Below are 20423 nucleotides of genomic sequence, written 5' to 3'. Positions count from 1 at the left end.
GGAGACGTAATATACATAAATGATACCTGCTCTTGAAACCTGTGCGCCGCAGGTCACTGATTTGTTTAAAAACTCTGTTGTTTGGTGGATCTCTTGGGCTGTTCAAAACAAGGCATGTATGGACTCCGCAGGAACTTGGAAGTCCTAGTATTTATTACATGCCTAGATACATGGCTGTTCTACTTCACATGTCTGCAGAATAATGTAGGGTGTGACCTGCTTTCAAGAGACTATATATTTCTGTATCAAGGACAGGAATATATTTATTTATTTATTTATTTATTTAGCATACTTATAGAGCGCAGACCTGTCACCCAGAGGGCATCCTGGCGCTTTGATCAGAGAACCCCCACACTAAACAGCACAGACGCACAACCATTACTTGGGAAAGAGATAGGTCTTTAAAGCCTTCCGGAATGGAAGATAGTCCTGGTGGCTCCTAAGAGTGAGTGGGAGTGAATTCCACAATTTGGCTGCCGCCACTCTGAATGAGCGGCCGCCCATCCTCACTCTTTGAAACCTAGGCACCACCAAAAGGTGAGCCGATGACGACCGCAAAAGACGTGGGGCAGAATACCATGAAAACATGTTTTGTAACGGGATAGGGCCTAGGAGGTGAACCGCTCTAAACACCAAACAGGCCGCTTTAAATTGGACCCGTAGATCTACCGGAAGCCAGTGTAGATCGCGGAGCGCAAGAGTAGAAGAGCTGGATCTGGGTCGTGAGAGGGCCAGTTTAGCAGCCATATTCTGCACCCTCTGCAGCTTCCCTATCAAGTTTTTTGGGGCCCCCAGGAGAAGACCATTACAGTAATCAAGCCGGCTTAAAATAGTCCCACGGACTATTTCCGGCCTGGACTGGGCGGGGAGCAAAGGCAAAACTCTGCGTAGCATACGGAGCAGCATCATACATGTTCCCGTGGTTTTATTGACATGTAGGTCTAATTGTAAGTTAGGGCCAAACATGACCCCTAAATTACGGGCTGACTCCGATGCCAACACTGGTTCAGAAAAGGTGCTAGGCCAGAAATCAGTGGGTAGAGGCCGCGGGATCCGATCAGTGGAACAGTGGAGCACCTCCGTCTTCGCACTATTAAATTGCAAAGAGTTTGCTCGAAGCCAGTCCGCTGTAGCTGCCATACAGCGATGGAAGGTACTCAGCGAAATCGCATTGTTCCCTTCTAAGGAAAACACCAGCTGAGTGTCATCGGCATAATTAAATGCCGAGACCCCAAAAGATTTTATTAGCTGGATAAGTGGACGAAGGTACAGGTTGAACAATATCGGGCTGATGGCCGAGCCCTGTGGCACCCCCTGTCCAATTTTCCTTGGCTCCGAGCTGAAAGGTGGAAGTGACACCAGCTGTTGCCTGCCCTCAAGATATGAAATCAGCCAATCTCTGGCCCCCTCGCAGATCCCGCACTCTTCCAGCCTCCGAACCAGGGTCCGATGGCAGGCCGTGTCGAACGCGGCCGACATGTCGAGCAGCACCAAGAAGGCTGCCCGACCACTGTCGACCCGCGAACGCAAGTTGTCCAGCACGGTCACAAGTGCGGTCTCCGTCCCATGACCAGGTCGGAAGCCAAACTGGTCCTCATCGAACCACCCAATACGTTCCAGGTAGCCGGAGAGAGAGCGAGTTACCCACTTCTCTAAGATCTTAATGGGAAAGGGAAGTAAGGAGATCGGCCTATAGTTGGAGAGGCCGGCTGGATCCAAGGTTGGCTTTTTTAGCAGAGGCGACACCACTGCTAGCTTCCAGCAATCTGGGACAGATGCCGATTTCAAAGATTGCAGACAGATTGAGAACAAAGGCGGGAACAATTCTTCATGAAAAGTTTTCCAAAATTTGGGGGGCAGTGGATCAAGCGGGGAACCAGATATAGTGCACCACTGCCTTTTACAGGCGCCATCTTTGAAAGCTACCAATACTCCCCTGGAGACAAATGACGTTAGCCTTAGAACAGAGTGCATATGTCATAATTATTTTTAAAATCAATTTATAAGCTCACATCTTCAAACATACGCGCTTACAAAAAATTGTTCAGCGCAACTACCGCCGTTACACGAAATGTTACCACGACCGCAGAGGACTGACACACGCAGCTCCTCCGAGAAGCCCCTTGAATACCATACCAAGAATTCTACCCAGACTGCGGTGATTGCTACACAGCGCCCGCAGATACAAGGAAACGACTTCAATGGAAACTACACCTTGAAGCAGAAAGGACAGCTATTGAGCATCACATTGGAATTGCTCAAGCCACAGATTCGCTAGGGAACCCGGCTGGGTTTCTTAGTCAGTACCTTTATTCTTACCTTCACCTGCACATGGCTCTCACGCACACCACCCATATTGAGAAACCCTGACAAGAGATGTCCCACACATCCTAAGTCCTGAAGAGACCCGATATCCCTGTTAGGGTCGAAACGCCGTCGACATTGAGAAAAGCGAACCAATAGAACTGGCATTCTATCATTTTATAGATGTTATGTATTTGTAAAGAGGAATTGGTCGCTTTCTGTATATAACACAATTTACCTGAAACCTTGCACATATTGCTTCACAAATGATTCCATATGCTTTGGTTCACAATTTCACTTGGGACACAATTCACGACTGTAAATAATTATTGTTGAACTTAATCTGAAATTATTTTCTATTTCTTATTTTTGTTTGATACAATACAAATCATTGAATAACTTTACCCAGTGTAATTCAGTCTCTTTCTACCTGACATCCCACTGATTCCCTGTGCATATATGCAGTTTTTGCTATTTGCACTATTAGTAAATAATAAGTATAGTTCCACAGGAACCACTGTCTTTTCTTAAATAGTTACACGAAATGTGACCGGTTGCTCTGTCTACTTTCTGATGTTTGTAAACTTGCAGCTTGTGTGCTGCATGCCTAATCATTTATATGGTCCCAAAGACGAGACCTGTTGGTTATGCCAATGTTTGTTTTGGCTGTTTGTTGTAGTTCGCATTTAGGCCTCAATAACTTTTTTTCCACATACGGTATCCAAGCCAAATTTGAGTCCTTTTTAGGTCTCACGCCTAGCGTTGTAGGGTGCAGCATTGTTCGCGCAGCACTAGACCTCTTGTATAGGCTTCAGAAAGCTACCCACATGCTTGTGCATGTGGTTTTGCTTTCCCCATCGGCCATTGGCTTTTGCATGCTTTTTTTTTTTTGAACGTCACACGATTAGGCAAAGACGGGCGCATGTCCCGCCTTTGCTACGCCCCTTCGCGTCCGCGTCTAAGACACGCATCAGCGTGCGGAACAGATGACAGGCTCCCTTGCCCCCCGCTCCTCTGTGGAGCGCGTGCGCACCACTAGTTTCGATTTCCGCCCTCGCTCCTCTGTGGTGCGCGTGCACCACTGGTTGAAGGAGGGTTGGTCTCACGTGCTTCACTTGCTTGGTGCTCTCAGATGTTTTGTTCTAACTGGGGGGTATTTTAATTTTGTGGCTACTCTCTTGTTTGTGGGTTTACGATGGTTATCAAACTAATTCCGAGCTAGCAGAGCAGTGTATACCCTTCCCTGTGCGTTAAAGTCACTCCATCTTGCTTCAAGTCGAGGTTGTCTGAGTTCTTGGCATCTGGTGTCCGTATGTACTTGACTCATTTCCGTTTCCTGGAATCGGTAGAGAAATGCCTGTAATTATCCAGTGCTCTTTCATTGGCATACGCTGACCCCTTGATCGACCACCACTTCAACAGAAAAGACATGAGTTCTTGAGTAATGGCAACAACTAAATGCGAGAATACGCCAAAAATGCTTTTTTGTGTGCAAAGAAATAAGAAATGCTAAATTATTAAACCTCAAAATCTTGGTTGCATGGGTGCATGCTCTGTTGCAGGAGATAAATCACGTTACCTACAGTAAACCGCTTCTATACAAGGCTGCGTTGCTAGAGGACACTAGGTTGCCGAGCGCGGTTCCACGCAGATATTCTGAACACATTATTGAATCAAAGCGCGCGCACCGTCGGGAATAGTGTACTTGTTAAGGAAAACTGCTTGATGGTGTTTTAATGTCTGTCGTGTTTGCAGGTCATTCATAGTATGTCTATATGTATGTCTATATGAGGCCAGTCTGTGGGTCCCATGTTCGACTTGAAGACGATATTTGGTGTTGTTGTGAAAGTTGCATGTGTGCAAAGTGATATCTGTTCGTACCCCAGCAGGAGAAGCTCATTCACAGGCAGTTTTCGCCATTATTTCTACATTAATGACTTTTGTACTCAGCTGTGTGTATGCAATTAAGTATTTTAATACTAGCTATATGTTTACAGCATATTTTAAATTTGCCACGTTTAGATTTATTAAAATGTATTTTCTGAAGGATAATCTTACTCATGATGGCATCCGTATAAACCAGTAGCGCAGTAAGATACAGTAGTTTGTCTTTTATCGATTGTTGGGCGAGTCGAGGGAGACCAACGTTGGTATGCAATGGCACTAGGAATGTATGTGGTTGAAGTCCATATAGCTTGGGTGTTTTTTATGAAATACATTGCTAAATGCATAAGCCAGAAATTGACGTTCGATTTTTCCACCAAGTTGCCTTTATGCACCACTGCCTGACCTCAGTAACAGAGCAAAACATCTGAGAGCTTGGAAGATGTTAGCCATTGCCCTCCAGCTGGACAACATCTCCTCCTTGACTGCTGCCCATGACCTATAAGCCATCTTGCGCATCAGCACAGCATCACCTTAGCACCAGCTCTGCATCACTGACCGCCTGCACAGCAACACCTCAGTATCACTCGCACCACCTGAGCACCACCTCTATCTAGAGTTCATTCACCACTTTGTGCACAAACTACCTATACCTCTCTATCTTCCTTTCCGTCTATTCTGTGCAGCTCCCACCCCAATCTACTCACCTTGTCACTTAGTTCCACTATGCAAATACCCTGCTCACCACACAATCCTACCCCACACAATTCTACAATGAACAATTCCAATTCAACCCACATAATTCCACTCCAAACGCATACATCCACTACTAACCAAAACACATAGATAAGTCATCATCATTTACAATGCCAATAACTCTAACTCGTGCAAATGTGAGACCTATTGCATTGCAAATGCTTGTTACTAACATCCTGGGGATTCTAAAGGAACCTAGAGTTTGTGGATTTCCCTGGAGAGGACTGAGAAAATAGGCATATTATGCGTACATTTTTTGTTGTAGTAAAAATAAAATAAAAATGCCCTGCAAAAGTCTTTTTTTCCACAAAAAATGGCATCAACAAAGAGGTTTGCTGTGCTAAAGTCCTCATGTTCCTGGCTTTCGGGAACATGTAGAGCAAAAAAAATGTTTACCACCGTTTTGGCATTTTTGCAAAGAAGTATCCCCCTTTTCCCAAATGTTTGTGCTTTCAACTTTTTGGTTTGTGTTGGAAACTGGGGTGAACCCCTGGGTGATCCCAGAAAACTATAGATTTCTGAAAAGTAAACTAAATTCTGAGTGCAGCAAGTGGTTATTTGTGTAGATCCTTCAAGGTTTTCCCAAAGAAACGAACTGTTTAAATAAAAGCAAATTGAAAATCAGTAGGAAAAAACTGCCATTTTTGACAACGTTTTCATTTGTAACTTCTTGTCATAGTGGGCGATTTACAAAATCAATATACCACTGCGTCCACTAGACCCCTCTGGTTGCATGGATATATAGTTTGTAGGTTTTCTCAGAACTCTAGTTACTCATAGCCAACAACTGAACTGCACCTTACAATGGGGTTTCATTGTGCTCTGGGTATATAGTAGTTTACATGGTAAAATATAAAGAATGAAAAATGAACATGTAATCCACACAGAGAGCTTCATGTATGTTCTTGAAGTATCTTTAATGGAGTACAAGTTTCATGCAGCAACCATCAGCAGTACAACCCAATACTGGTTAACATTAGAACATTCACTGTGATGCAATTCCACTGCATCATGACTGCATCATGCAGTTTTAAATATTATCACAGAGTATTTAGGAAACCTCTGCATTTCTGAAAAACACACCAGATGCAACTTTAGAAGCAGTGGCTATTTGTACATCTCTAAATTTGTGGGTACTCATACCAGCATGTGATTGGGGACATTTTTCAAAACTTCTTCTTTCTTACACCCTGGCTTACATTTAGAAGACTCAAATGCAGAGAAATACTATTGATAATAAATGTTCTACTATTCTTTCTTTGCCACACGTCTCCTGATAAAAATGGTACCTCACTTGTGCGGTTAGGGCTAGTGACCGCGATAGGGACGGCTCTACCAATCTGTGGTACTCACAGCAGCAGTTTAAGGACAGAGACTGAATCAGGGAGAAGATTTAAGATCAGTTATCAGCATGTAGGGCAGTCTACCGCCACCTTTAGATTATAGAACCAGCTAGAATTAGTATCCCTCTATCGAGTCTTTTTCAGACTCTTATGAGGGTAGCCTTAATTCCTACCCTAGCCCAAGCCTTACTCTGGGTGGTGTGCAGACCTTCTTATTGATTTCAAAGATGGGCGTCTTGGGCAAAGGGTCAACTTAGATTTATAAACAGCGGCAGTTCGGCGAGCCCAAGCTGGCACTAAGGACGGGCGGAGCACTATTTTTGGGGGCTGGGCAGAGAAACCAAGAACATCTTTCACATTACTTTCTAGGGAGAAAGTGAGGGGACCCATTTGTAACATTACACAGATTTTCCATGGAGGGCCGGTTAGCTGCTTTCCCAAGCTGGGACATATGTACACATTTCTGGCTCTGGACTTCCAATAAGCTGCCTCCCACTATTAGTCATGTGAGGACGCGGACATGCAGACTGTTTTTTTATTTTTTAAGTGCGACTTTGCTTGGGGTCCATCTCCTGTAGAGTCTCGTAATCATTTAGCACACGTGTCGGAGGACTGCAAATGTGAGTCTGCTCTGTAGGATACACAACACAGATGTGGCACTAGAGAATCTCTAGTGTCATCCCTTAACGGGCACACAAGTATTTGTCTTCCCACACAAAGAAGACTTTCAATCCAGTGTTTCAATTGTTCATGAAATTTATTTTTATAGAAGAATTTGTCATCATCATTTCATATTGTTCATTCAATATCATTCTTGTGTTTTTGTAAATCAGACATTGTCATAATAAGGCATCCAATGCATTTCGGGCATTATATAGCATGCCCTTCATCAGGGAAATAGACACTGCAAAACAAGGAATAATAAAATCATATCATCAAAGGTTCTGTGTGAGTCTTCTTAACATCAGTCATAACATAAGCAATGCAGGGTCTGCTAAATATATGCATTTAAATCAGTATGAGCTGTGTGTGAATTCGAGAGTTTAGTGATGTGGTTAGTTTTAGTGGAAAAGCAGAAAAAACAGAAAGACTCTTCTCAAAGAAAAACTGTTCTAACTCACATGGCTGGGTCTCTAACAATACTTGAGTTCTGCAAAACAAAAATAAGGCAATGTTATAAAAACAGCCTCAACTAGTGGGGCAGTTCATAAGGCAAAAAAACCTACTGACAACCAGGCTGGTGGTCTGTAAAGTCCCTACCAACTAACCTTGCTCAAGAATAGGTGCGTGATTGCGTCCTTCTCTCCTCGTACTCCGCGATGGCTCAATGAAAATGCCACTCGCGTTCACCTATTTAACCTGGATCCTGGTCATGTGACGAGTCACATGGCATGGTCATGGAAGAAAGACTCAAAATCGAAGGTAGCAAACCAGAGAGTGATATCTAAGTAATACCTGAGTCACTGAGCATTATCTAAATACTGATGGGTGGCCTGGAGAGCCGGTTGCGAAAAAATGCTAGAAAATGTAAAAAAAGATATATATAAGCACGATTGAAAAAAATGGGTTAAAAAAATTGGGTTTAAAAAAATAAAAAGAAATACCGGGAATCGAACTGGTCACTACTGGGATGGTAGCTAAGCTGTTCTCTGGTTAGTGCTATTATGGAATATGAAGAAATGGAAAAGAATATGAGAAGGTGTAAGTGTCAGATGTGTATATGAACTCACATAGTATACACAAGGAACAGTCAGGGGAGCAATTGATTATAGGTAACATGCAAATTCAATTCTTTCATTTAACCCCAATGGTTTCTGGGAGGATAAATTATGTATCCAATAGTTCTCTCTCTGCAGAAGGTATTTAGAATTGTCTCTGCCTTCTACTTTCTGGACCGTTTCAAGGATGATGTATTTGATCTGGGAGATGTTATGATGTTCTTCAACAAAATGGGAGGATAATGCAGATTTCATATTTTTCAAACGAATGTTGGACTTGTGTTCGGTTAAACGTACTTTGATTCGGCGTTCCGTCTTACCAACATAGATTTTGCCACAAGGACATCTGATTCCGTAGATGACATTACTCGATTCACAAGTGGCATTTACCTTTAGTTTGATCGGGTAACCTTTTGAAGGATGACACAATGTGTTGCCACGGATTATGTTATTGCAACTTCCACAATTAAGGCAAGGTTTCGTACCAGAGAATTTCGTTGCAGGTGTAAAGGTTGTGGTTGTTTTATGTTGAAGGATTTCTCCAAGATTCTTAGATCTAGTGTAAGCAAAGATAGGAGGTTGAATAAACGACTGTTTGAAATCTGGTTCAAGATTCAGGATGGACCAATGTCTTAGAATGGTTTGTTTATATTGCCTGCTAGATGTGGAATATCTGGATACCACCACTGTACGTGTTTGTTCAGATTTAGTTTTGATGGTTAGGAGTTTCTCTCTATCCAGTGTTTCAACCTTTTTCTTTGATTCCTCTAGTAGAGATTCAGGGTAACCTCTATCCAAGAATTTCTTTTTGACTTCTCTTAGTTTGACACCTAATGCATTTTCATCTGAGGTAATTCTCTTTACTCTTGCCATTTGTGAAAACGGCAGGTTGTTAATCAAGTTGGGTTGATGAAAACTCGAGTATATCAACATGTTGTTCCTGTCCGTTGGTTTGGTGTAAACATCTGTTTTAAAGCCTGCTGGAGTTCTAGTGACTTTAACATCCAAGAAATTTACTGAGGTTTCTGATGTGGTCCATGTCAGTTGGATTCGTGCGTCCAGATTGTTGAATTTAGTGAGTTCTGTTATTAGTTTCTCCTCAGTGTTAGACCAAAGAATGAAAAGGTCATCAATGTATCTGATCATTGTTTTGAGATTGCGAGACCATTCTGTGTTCAAAAAGATGTGTTGATTTTCATACCACTGCATGAATATGTTGGCATACGAGGGTGCTGCCGAATTGCCCATAGCCATGCCTGTTAATTGTTGGTACCAAGCTTCATTGACCTTGAAATAGCTGTGATATAGAATAAAACACATCAGCTCCATGAGGAAAGTTTGAAATTGTTGATCAAGATCTGTGTTTAAAAGAGCAGACTCTATTGCCTCTAAACCCATGTCATGGGGTATGCTGGTGTATAAACTGCAAACATCTGCAGTGCACATAATTAATTTTTCTGATGGGTCCAGCTTGATTTGTTGAAGTATTTGCAGAAACTGAGATGTATCTCTAACATAAGTTTGCATCGATTGAACTGTCGGCTGTAGATACCTGTCAATGAGTTGGCCTATCGGTTCATGTAAGCTCCCTCTCGTCGATACTATAGGTCGCATAGGGGGGTCATAGGTATTCTTGTGTATTTTTGGTGTCATCCGCAATGTGGGACTCTTGGGATTGAGTGTAACCAAGAAGTTCTTTGTCCGGTCTGAAATGATACCTTGTTTGTGTGCGCCGTCAATGATATTTTTTAGCACTTTGGAGTACTCCAGTGTAGGGTTGTGATCCAATTTGCAATACGTGTTTGTATCATTGATATGTTCTGTCACTTTGTTGTTATACATATCCATGTTCATTATGACGATCGCACCGCCTTTATCGCATTGCCTTATTTTTGTTTTGCAGAACTCAAGTATTGTTAGAGACCCAGCCATGTGAGTTAGAACATTTTTTCTTTGAGAAGAGTCTTTCTGTTTTTTCTGCTTTTCCACTAAAACTAACCACATCACTAAACTCTCGAATTCACACACAGCTCATACTGATTTAAATGCATATATTTAGCAGACCCTGCATTGCTTATGTTATGACTGATGTTAAGAAGACTCACACAGAACCTTTGATGATATGATTTTATTATTCCTTGTTTTGCAGTGTCTATTTCCCTGATGAAGGGCATGCTATATAATGCCCGAAATGCATTGGATGCCTTATTATGACAATGTCTGATTTACAAAAACACAAGAATGATATTGAATGAACAATATGAAATGATGATGACAAATTCTTCTATAAAAATAAATTTCATGAACAATTGAAACACTGGATTGAAAGTCTTCTTTGTGTGGGAAGACAAATACTTGTGTGCCCGTTAAGGGATGACACTAGAGATTCTCTAGTGCCACATCTGTGTTGTGTATCTTGACGTCGCAGGACCCTCGACGCCACCTTACGGTGCACCAAAAAAACGACTAACTGTTGAACTTTGTAAGTTAACATATCGCTGTGCATTTATCCAAATCCTAATTCTGCTCTGTAGGAAACATTGATTATGGCAGAATTGGTGACATCAGTCTTAGTATGCAGGGGCCTACATGGCATAAGCTCAACTTACTGTGTGCAATTGTTCTACTCCTGGTCAGTAGTCCTTTTTCGTTATAAACCACCCACCAAACCTACTTATGTTAGCGATGCAGAGCAAGGATCAGAGGTCTACACACATTATCATGTGGCAGAAGATATAAAGTGACTGGGTATGGAGTGTCTGATTTTTAAAACTATTTTTCTTTTTTTTAGAAAAAGTTATTTTCTGTGTAGACATGCTCCAGTTCCTTCCTTAATCGAGAGGAAAATCTGAATATGCATAAAGGAGTTTAACAGTCACTGTGTGCTATTTTTCTGTACTCTGGCCAATGGAAGTACTTGTATTTTGTGGTTGTAGAAGAAGTCATTTGTTATTTTACTGGAAATACTGGAAAAAACGAAAGCTATTTGAGCCTGATTCAGCCTCCTACTTCTTGGCGCCCTCAGTGGGACCTTGTGCCAGTAAGGAAACTTTTAGTCAATAAAATAGCATGATAATCAGGGTTCAGTGAGGCCCTCATGCCTCTGGTTCTCCTTGCACCTGCTTCATCATTATCTGTTTCATAGCCTCCTGACCACCGCAGATATTTGCCTGGAATGTTGATGCCACAGGACATCACCAAGACGTAGTGCTTAACACAATGTTGGATTAATTAGAATGGCTAGGAAAATAGATGGTCCAGCAGCACAAAGTTACTGACAGTTGTCATTTGAACATATAGGTATTTCCTGCCGCAGCTACCTTCTCAAAGGCATAAAATATCGAGCAGCAATTTGCACGTGGCGTCAGATTTTGAAACCTATTAGAAGTGATATCTGGACAACGGAAACAACCAAGTTAATCAGTAAAATAATGAAGGTATTCCTTAGCCCTTACGGAGTTCTAAAGTTATTGAAAGTGTAGTACTCGATTTGCGATCCTGGTTCATAAAGTATGACTGAAGAGATGTACAATGTAATGATCATTCCTTATGCAGCTTATGTCTGTCGATGCGAGGTTCTTTATAAAAATAATGTATCGAGTGACCTGTCTTATTGGACCTCGTATGCCATACATTAAAATATGAAAAGTGTATACATGTTGTTTATGCTTCATATATGTGACCCTCTAGCGTTACCATGTCTCGCCTCTCGCTACAATATTGCCTGTCTAGGTGGAATATACAGCATCCCACTCTTATTGGAAGATGGCAATATTGTTGATGTGCAAGAAACCGCTAATAAATCAATTTCATTTTAGTATGTGCAACTAAATAGCTATGCGATGACATGCCAAGAAGAGCCAGGTCAAATATGAATGCTTATCTTGTAGCCTAAAGCCCTTGGCACAGTTCATAAAGTCACATCAACAGCAGACTAGGTCACTTAGCTGATGGCATGGCAGTGAGATCACCTTTACCCCGCATAGGATGGGAATGCTGGTAAGCAACACACACAATTGTAATCTCCGCTTGTGCCAGAGAGCCATATGGTGAGTAAGTCCTTGTATCACAACCATGACGTTTCTGCTTATTGTCTAGACCCGAAGGGCCTGAACTTTTCATCCTAAAAACAACGGAGTACCTCTTGTTGCCTGAATGAACTGGGTGCCAAGGGCTAATGCCCTCACTGTTTAGGGGTATTTGTCCTGTGTCTAAGCTGCTTCTGTGCGTGGTTTGACTTCTGAAGTGGGGGGGGGGGGCGAGGCGGCGAGGGACCATTCCGCATGGCTCACTACAGACACAATGGTGGAGCTTTGCATCGCACCCATGGTTAAAGCTGAAGTTAAACCTTCTATCAATAGTTGAGAATATGCTATTTTCCTTTGTGGTCATTGCACGTACTGCAATAGTTTTGTATGTACATTAGAATGTATGCCTTGAACTAAACATGTTATTTCTGCTAGCATAAAATTCCCCAACCTTTTACTTTTGTGAACAGATTAGCATGGAAGTTGTATTTGTGAACTCAAGGTAGAGGAAATCGTGACTGTGCTCCTGCCTTTAAGTGATTTTTGCCATTAAAATGTGCATTTTAACCAGCAGGTTGTTGGTTACAATTGGCTTCCTGCTGTCTGAGTGCCTTTTGTTGTGCAGCTATAGAATGGGATGTGACTAGCACTCTACATATTGCCTTGTCTTGGGTCACGAAGGGCACATTTTCCTGGCACTTGGACCACTTACTTAAGCTCTCGGAATGCACCTCAGAATTACTCAGAATTGAAAGATGTCACACTTTATTTTTATTATTTGAATAGAAACTGGAGCATTAAGTACTTTGTTTTTCTGAGTTTTTATCTCCCTAGCTGGACTCCTTTAATTACGTGGCCTTGGTTCTTTCTTGATGACTGAATAACAATGTCCTCCTTTCACCGCAGGAAGCACTGCAGAAAATAAGACAGAAGAACTCAATGAGACGTGAAGTGACCGTGGAGTTGGAAAGCCAAGGATTCTTCACGACTGGCCTTCGTGCTGATGTCTGCCAGGTACTTACAAGTAGCGCGAGCCCACTCAGCCCTTAGATGCTTGCTGATTTTTAAATAAATTCTAACAGCTCTGACATTGCTGGGTTTCTCCACATACCAGGTGATTTTCTGGACATGCTGTTCACTTGCTCAGTCAGTTTTTCCCCAGGTTAACCTCGCCAAATGCTCGTTCAGGCCTAGGCTTTGTTTGCGGGGTTTTGCTACACGGAAGTCCGCAAAGTGACAAAAAAAATCCACAGAGTTCCTCAAGTGGCTGAGTGTAGTGCGAACTGCCTTTCTCGCTGGTCTTCCTGCTGCTTTGGTAAAAATGTTACCCGAGCAGAAGCTCGCAAACTTACTGTTCGCAAACGGGAGCGGGGAAAAACTCTGTTGCACTACACAGAGCGGAGTTTTCTGCACTCGGTGAGTGCAGAAAACACTCTGCAAACAGAGCGGGGTTCACCGGTCAGGCCTAACTTCATTGTTGTCTGCCCTTGTTTTGATGCCTCTTTGCGCCGGCTGCTGGCCAGTGAAGCGCCTGTCCTGTGGTTCCACTGAAAAGCCTCATCTATCCCCTCAGCGATCAGTGATTGCACCCAGCTCCATACACAAGTTCGCTGGAAGCAACACATTGGTTTACCTTTGCCCAGGAGACATTGGCAGTCGTGTAGAGGTGTTCTAAGAAAAGAGGGGTTGCCTATGATAGTGCTGTAGGTTCTTGTGCTAATATGTTTCCATATGTTGAATTGGACTGTGTTATAGCTCCAAGTCGTTGGTAAAGGCTGTTTCAGCTGAAACAGCATATTGATGGTTCACCATTTTAATCTGATTTGTTTTAAGAATATTTTTTTACATTATACAACGCAGCTCATGCAGAAATCACCCCGGTCCCTGAAGTAGTGTTCCACAAAAAAATTATATTTTAAAAATGTCTTTAAAACTTCTGATGCAAGTAGTTATTAGTAGCTGCTTGTGGAGGCTCATTTATATGAAATTCTTTTCTCTCCTTTCAAAGAAAGTTCACCAGTAGTATCGGTTTAAATCTCTCCTCTTCGGCATAGCGACCTGCAGCCTTGTATACAAAAAAATGTGTTGTGGTTCCTGGCCTTGTTTAAACAAGAATTGGCAAAGCAAATGGGTCTGACCTTTGACAGTCTTTAGGTGACCACCTTGCGTTACCAATGCAATATGCTAATATTGAACAAGTTGGGAAAAACATTAAAATAAGCTTATTGCTGATGCTAGTCAGCATTTCAAGAGGATGGACGCCCGTCTTGGAGTAATAAACTAAAAAACAAAACACAAGAAAAGGAGGACTAAAGCACACTCTAAAGTATGGAGTGGCGGGTAGCAAATTGCAAAATAAGGGAAACATTTTTAAAAAACGAGATGGGTGGAAGGAACATAGAAAACCTGTTGATTGAGGGTTTAAAGCAGGTTGGGCAACTGAATGCCACCAACCAACAGTGAGTGGTGGGGGGGGGCGAGGCAATGGAGGAGCAGAGGGGGGGGGGGGGTGAAAAAAAAGCAATAAGTAGCTGAACCGGGATGTGGAAAGTGAGAGAGGCTGTGGACAAACTTGGGTTAGGAAGGGAATGGTGACCAAAAGAGAGCATGCGGTGGAAGGTTAGGAGAAAAGCAGGAGAGACAGAGGAAGAAAACACATCAACTCCAGTGGATTGCAAAAAGAATACGACCAGGATAGTTCCTTGAATGTAAGCACAAGGACACGTCATCCAATCAAAAAGATGGAAAAGAACCTACACTCCAGCCTAGGCACAAACACAAGAAAAGGTACGAAAGCCATTGATAAAGAAGCAACAAGATAAGAAAGCCAACCAATCTTGAGCAGTGGGCTGACCCAAAACCACACACGAAGTATTGGTATTGTACACAATAATTCTGTTAGCAACAGGCAGCTAACTGCAGTCTGTAGGTGATACCTACATGCTGTAAATAATTAAAAATATTTGTATTCTATTGTACTGTACACAGGTACTTGTTAATGCATGCACCAGCTTAGCACCGCTGCATCCTAAGAGAAAATGTATTTCATAAAAAAACTTCAGCCCCGAAATACCGGAAATACTGTTTCTGCTGTTTGGAGAGTTTCTCCCACTACATGTTGACCTTTTTCCCACCTGCAACTTTGTAGGAAAATACTTTCGATAGTCTGTCGAAAATTAACATTTCATTTTATTTTTGTTAACTCTTTACCACAAATAAACTGTTCATATCATAGTGATTTGGTAAGCTAATAAAGCAACAAAAGTATTCCCATCTAGGATTTAATTTTGCCGAAAACCAGTATCTAACCAAATTATGGAGAGAAAAAACCCCAAAATATTGTGCAGTACTTTGAGGTTTTAGTAATTACCGAAACTTCAAAAATAAACATTTCCAGGATTCATGAACCTAGTATACAAGCACGTCAGACAATAACAGAAATTGGATTTTCACCTGTTATAAAAAAAGTTTAATCATTTTGAAAAAGCTTAATCCTGGGCGCTTACGACTGCCTTGTGTCTTACAGTGGCCTTCTCAGTGATTACGTGCTTGTGGGCTGAGAAGCTTGTACCCTGAGCAATCACACGCAGTGGAATGTATTGGGTGCTTTAGCTACTTTTGAAGATTATTTTGTTATTGATGCTTTGTTACAGAGTTGAGCAGATAGGTGAGTCAATACATGCCAGGAGGAGCAGCAGCGGGAAGATGTGGAAAGTGGGATGGATGCTAAGGATTAATGAAAAAGTCAGACATTCTAAAGTAGTCGGAGTTTATAAAGGACATAGTGGATCCTTGAAAAATGGATACTATAGGTGATCTGGAGGAAATGCTGCGGAAATTGATTGATTTGGCGCCCGCCTACCTGTTGAATCCACCGGAACACACCAGCAGCAAACAGGGGGCACTTTTCACTCTCCTTTGTGCCGTGAGGGAAACGGCAATTGTCAGCCCACCAACGCTGTGAGGACAACGGCCGACGGAGCCTCTCAGCTGGGACTGGACCGCATCACCCAGAAGCCCTAGCCCAGGCGCCCGCCAACATAGTCATCAGGCGGCGCCAGGGCTTCACAAAAGACCAGCCGGTGCCCCGCAGCGCAGGACGCGCGCGGGCGGTCGCCGGGCTAAGCCCGGGACAAGGACGGGGCCAGAGGAGACCGGTCCGGGCCCCTCCTCTAACATCTACTGTTAACACTGGACATTGCAAATACTGTTTGACTCCTTATCATTTTCTGTTATTTGCTTCATATTGGGATTACATACCCTATGAAGTGTTCTGGCGATTGTTAGTGGCACCCAAATCCCAAATGAATAAAAGGAAGGCAGGGGACAGGGGAATGGAGACCGTAGATGAATATTTGACCAGGGCTGAGTCGGCAATAAATCAGAAGATTTTAGCTGTGGAGCGTAGGCTATCCTTGGATCCCAACTCATCACTGCCTTGCGCACAGCTCCAAGTCCTAGAGGCCAACCCTGTATGTAACTCCTCTGGTGCTCACCCCTCCCCAGCCTTAGTGCAATCCCCCGTAAGAACGGAAGCGACTGATATATCTACAATCCCTAGTAGCCCTGAGATCCCGGCTAGGGTAACCACCAGGGGAAGCAAAGCAATCTAGGGGAAAGCCCGAGAACCCCCGAACAAGAAAAGGAAAGGGCGGGGTCCTAGCAAGAAAACTGTTCCTGTGAAGGCCTTTGGTTACACAGTGGTAATAGGGCACAGCAAACTGAGCTCTGTAACACAGAGCCACTGAGCACAGCGATAGGTGACCAACTAACCGCCATCATCAACCCTATCATGGCCAAACTTGACATGGTGATGGAGAGACTTAATCGTATTGAAAAACACCTCATTACCAAACCCTCTGCCCTGACCACCCCGCCCCTCATAATTAGCGACAATGTTACTAACCCCTTAGTTAATGGGGTAAACGTCACCGGTAATCTCAACCCTTCATGTGCTATAACCAAGATTCCCCCACAACCCCAGGGCAATTGGGGACACTGGGTCTTTGAAAACGACACCTGCTAGGTCCAATAGTCTGGTCTTGGATCAGAGGCAGCCACAGGACAAAGAGCTGAGGGCAAATGGGGCAGAGGTAGGAAGTCCAGAAATGTTACCAAGCATACACCTTCCCCCTGAAGCCACCCTGTTTACAGTCATTCTAGCTAATGTGCCACCGTTATCGGCTGATGTTAGTGAACACTGGTCTAACCTTAAAAACAAAGCACTGCACTGTGTGGGGAAAAGATTCGGGAAGAACCAAGTACTCTTTGAGGAATTTAAAATGGTTAGGCGGGTCAATTGGATAGGCCATTCACACAAGTCACTGGCAGGGGATTGTGTAATATTGAGCTTTAGGCCACCCCTATTAGTCGAACATATCCTAGATATGGCCGCTCGCCATGTTTCTTCCGCAAATGAAATTATGATCCTGCCACTGGGATATTTCTATAAACCAGGGCCGGTTAGGATCGCCTAGGAACTCTGGATTTCACAGAGACCAAGACCCCACATACCAGAGTTACAGCCCCTTTTGACTCATAACAGATTTGCACCACAGTCATCCCTTGAAGAAAATGATTGACTGGGGGTTGATAATGCCTCCCCCCAGTCAGGGGCGGAATTTACCATTGTGTCAGATGGGAGGGGGTCACATGACTCACCAGTTTTATCTCAGCAAAGGGTTAATGAACAATTAATAGTGCTTCCCCCCCCTAGTAAATGTGAGTCCTACTCTCTTAGTTAAACATAACATCCCCACTCTGACTGCAACAGACCCCATGACAGCTACCCACCACACTAAGCTCTCTTGTTGGAACATAGCTGGGTTGGAGGCAAGATTCTGTTCGCCGGATTGGCTGGAGTTCATAGAACTGGGGGACATCTGGTCCTTCCAGGAAACCTGGGCGGTTGCTCCCTTATTCCACACTGTTTTTTTAAACTTTTCTAAACCGGCAGTTAGAGGCCATAGGTGGAGACCCAGTGGGTGGCCTGACTACCTGGGTTCGCCAGCGTGAAGGCATTACAGTGGATGAGATTTCAATTGATAGCCCTGATATTCTGGTTATTAGGATTTGCTCGACGAAGGGTTTTAATGTCCTTCTTGTGAATGTTTATGTAAGGGGCCTCCCGGGTGGGAAGTTATCTTCAACGATTGCACTCTTGGAGAATTTCCTTACCAAGGAACAGTGTAAGGGGCATAGGGTGGTGGTAGGTGACCTTAACACGTGCTTTGAGCCGCTAGATGGAGATGATGGGAAGCTCTCCGAGGCGGAGGACATGGTGTGGGGAATTCCACAACTGGAACTTGCACCCATAAGAAAATGGACACAAGCCGCGTTGTATCTTAAAGGGCTTTGCCTTAACCTCGGTTTGAAGGCAGTAAATGGTAGAGTAAAGTCCGATAGGATGGGTAATATTACTTTTGATAATGGTAGACATGGTAGTCGAATTGACTACATTTTGGTTAACCTGGAGTTATGGCCCGCCGTTGTTGATATGGAAGTCATAACCAGACTCGAAAGCGATCATAACCCATTGGTGCTGGTTATAGCAGACTATAGCTTTACCGGTCTGCCCCCTGATGAATCCATTGCAATACATGCCCTGGTCACATAAAAAAATTATATGAGAAGGGTTCGGTGGCCCGAGATAGCCGCAGACAAGGTAGCCAGGGCCGAAATCAGATCCCTTGTTACCCAAACCATGGAGAAGCTGAATAGTTGTGATACCCAAGAATTGATAATGGCTAGAATTCCAAGTGCCCATAGTGAGCTATTCCAGGGGCTTAAAAACTATTTATCAAGAGTATCTCAAACCATGGTAAAAAGGAAATACAGAGGAAAGTCTCCTGGTTTGATCAAAGGTGTAGCCAGGCTCACAGTGAATTACTTGCTGCAATTAAATCCAGAATACCGGGCTGTATTAAATCTTGTAGGGCAACCTATAAAGTAGCACAGAAAAATGCAAAAAAAAATTGGGATGTGGACCGCTGGAGGGTCCTAACAGAGGCATGCGATGGCAGGAACATGACGCAGTTTTGGCATCACCTCAAGTGGGGAAATTGCCCAGATGAGCGACCCCAGACTGCTTATGTGGAGCCACAACAGTGGGTTAGCTTCTTTGAAAATCAGTTTAAGATCAATGCTAAGTCTGTAGTGGTTCTGCCCCTCCCAAACCACAATGAACCCCTAATATTTACACACTCAGAGGTAAAGTCTGTTATGAAATCTATTCCGACTGCATTCCGGCGGACCTGTTTTTACAAGAACAGGATCTGTGGGTCCCTTATTTACTACCTTAGCTAACGCCATTGCTAATGGCGCGCTGGTTCCAGATTTTTGGTTCGGGCTGAGATTTTGCCTATCTATAAGAAGGGTGATCGATCAGCCCCGTCCAATTATCGGCCGATCAGCTTAATAGACGCAGTACAAAAAATCATAGCCCGTCTAGTCCTGGGACGCATCCAGACTTGGATACTTGATTTTGACATTTTAACACCTCTACAGGAGGATTTTCGGTCCCATATCGGGACCCTCGATCAGGCCTTCAGGTTTGTGTTATACTGGAAGGAAGTTTTTATCGGGGATGGCAAGTTATACGCAGCCTTTGTGGATCTTAGGTCCGCATTTGACCTTGTGCCAAGGGTAAAGCTATGGGAATGTTTACTAAAACTGGGATTGCCTGTAGAATTGGTGAGGTTTTTGGTAAACTTACATGCTCACACGTATGCACAGGTCCGCTGGGGCAAGCCAGGGGAGGTGACTGCCAGATTCGAGGTCTCTAAGGGCGTCAGACAAGGGTGTGTATTGGCCCCCACCCTGTTTTCTTTATTTATTAATGGGGTCATAAAATATTTTACAAATCACCCTACCGATGCTCCATCCCTAGCTGGTATGAAAATTACTCTGCTCATGTTCACTGATGACACGCTCCTAATATCCAAAACGAGGCAGGGGCTCCAGTTAGCCCTGTCCCGGTTTGAGCTGTTTTGCTGCGAACATGAGCTAGAGGTTAATGTGGGAAAGACCAAGTTTATGGTCCTTCGTGGGAGGAGACAAACCAAAGCTAGGGTTGCAATGGGAGGTGTTACCCTTGAGCAGACATCGGTCTTTACTTATCTTGGTGTCACCTTCAGTGATAATCTAAGCTGGAAATCCCAGATAGACCTATTAACTCTAAAGCATGCCCAACTAGGAGGAGCACTTCTTAAAGAACGCAGGTGCTCCCTAACAAAACCCATGACCCCCCCTTATGAAGATCTATGGCTCAACATTTTTTCCAGCTGTGTTGTACGGTGCCGAGCTCTGGGGCTTTAGTAACCTGGAACCCCTCAAGGTGGCCCAAAACAAATTCCTCAGGGCAGTTGCGGGTCTTCCGCAGTCAACACCAC

General features: G+C 43.5%; 1 protein-coding gene across 2 annotated transcripts in view; it reads left to right on the top strand.

The window, feature by feature from the left end:
• The window catches only part of DROSHA (drosha ribonuclease III), a 692102-nt gene that overhangs the window by 435159 nt on the left and 236520 nt on the right, over window positions 1-20423 (top strand). For both annotated transcript variants that reach the window (XM_086965123.1, XM_086965122.1), the window contains exon 16: window positions 12940-13047. In XM_086965123.1, the coding sequence (XP_086821249.1) occupies window positions 12940-13047 (108 nt within the window). The remainder of the gene's footprint in view (window positions 1-12939; window positions 13048-20423) is intronic.

This window comes from Lissotriton vulgaris, chromosome 4_1 (assembly GCF_964263255.1).
Source record: "Lissotriton vulgaris chromosome 4_1, aLisVul1.2, whole genome shotgun sequence".
NCBI lineage: Eukaryota > Metazoa > Chordata > Amphibia > Caudata > Salamandridae > Lissotriton > Lissotriton vulgaris.
The sequence above is the reverse complement of the archived record's forward strand: the minus strand, read 5'-3'. Positions and strand labels throughout refer to the sequence as shown.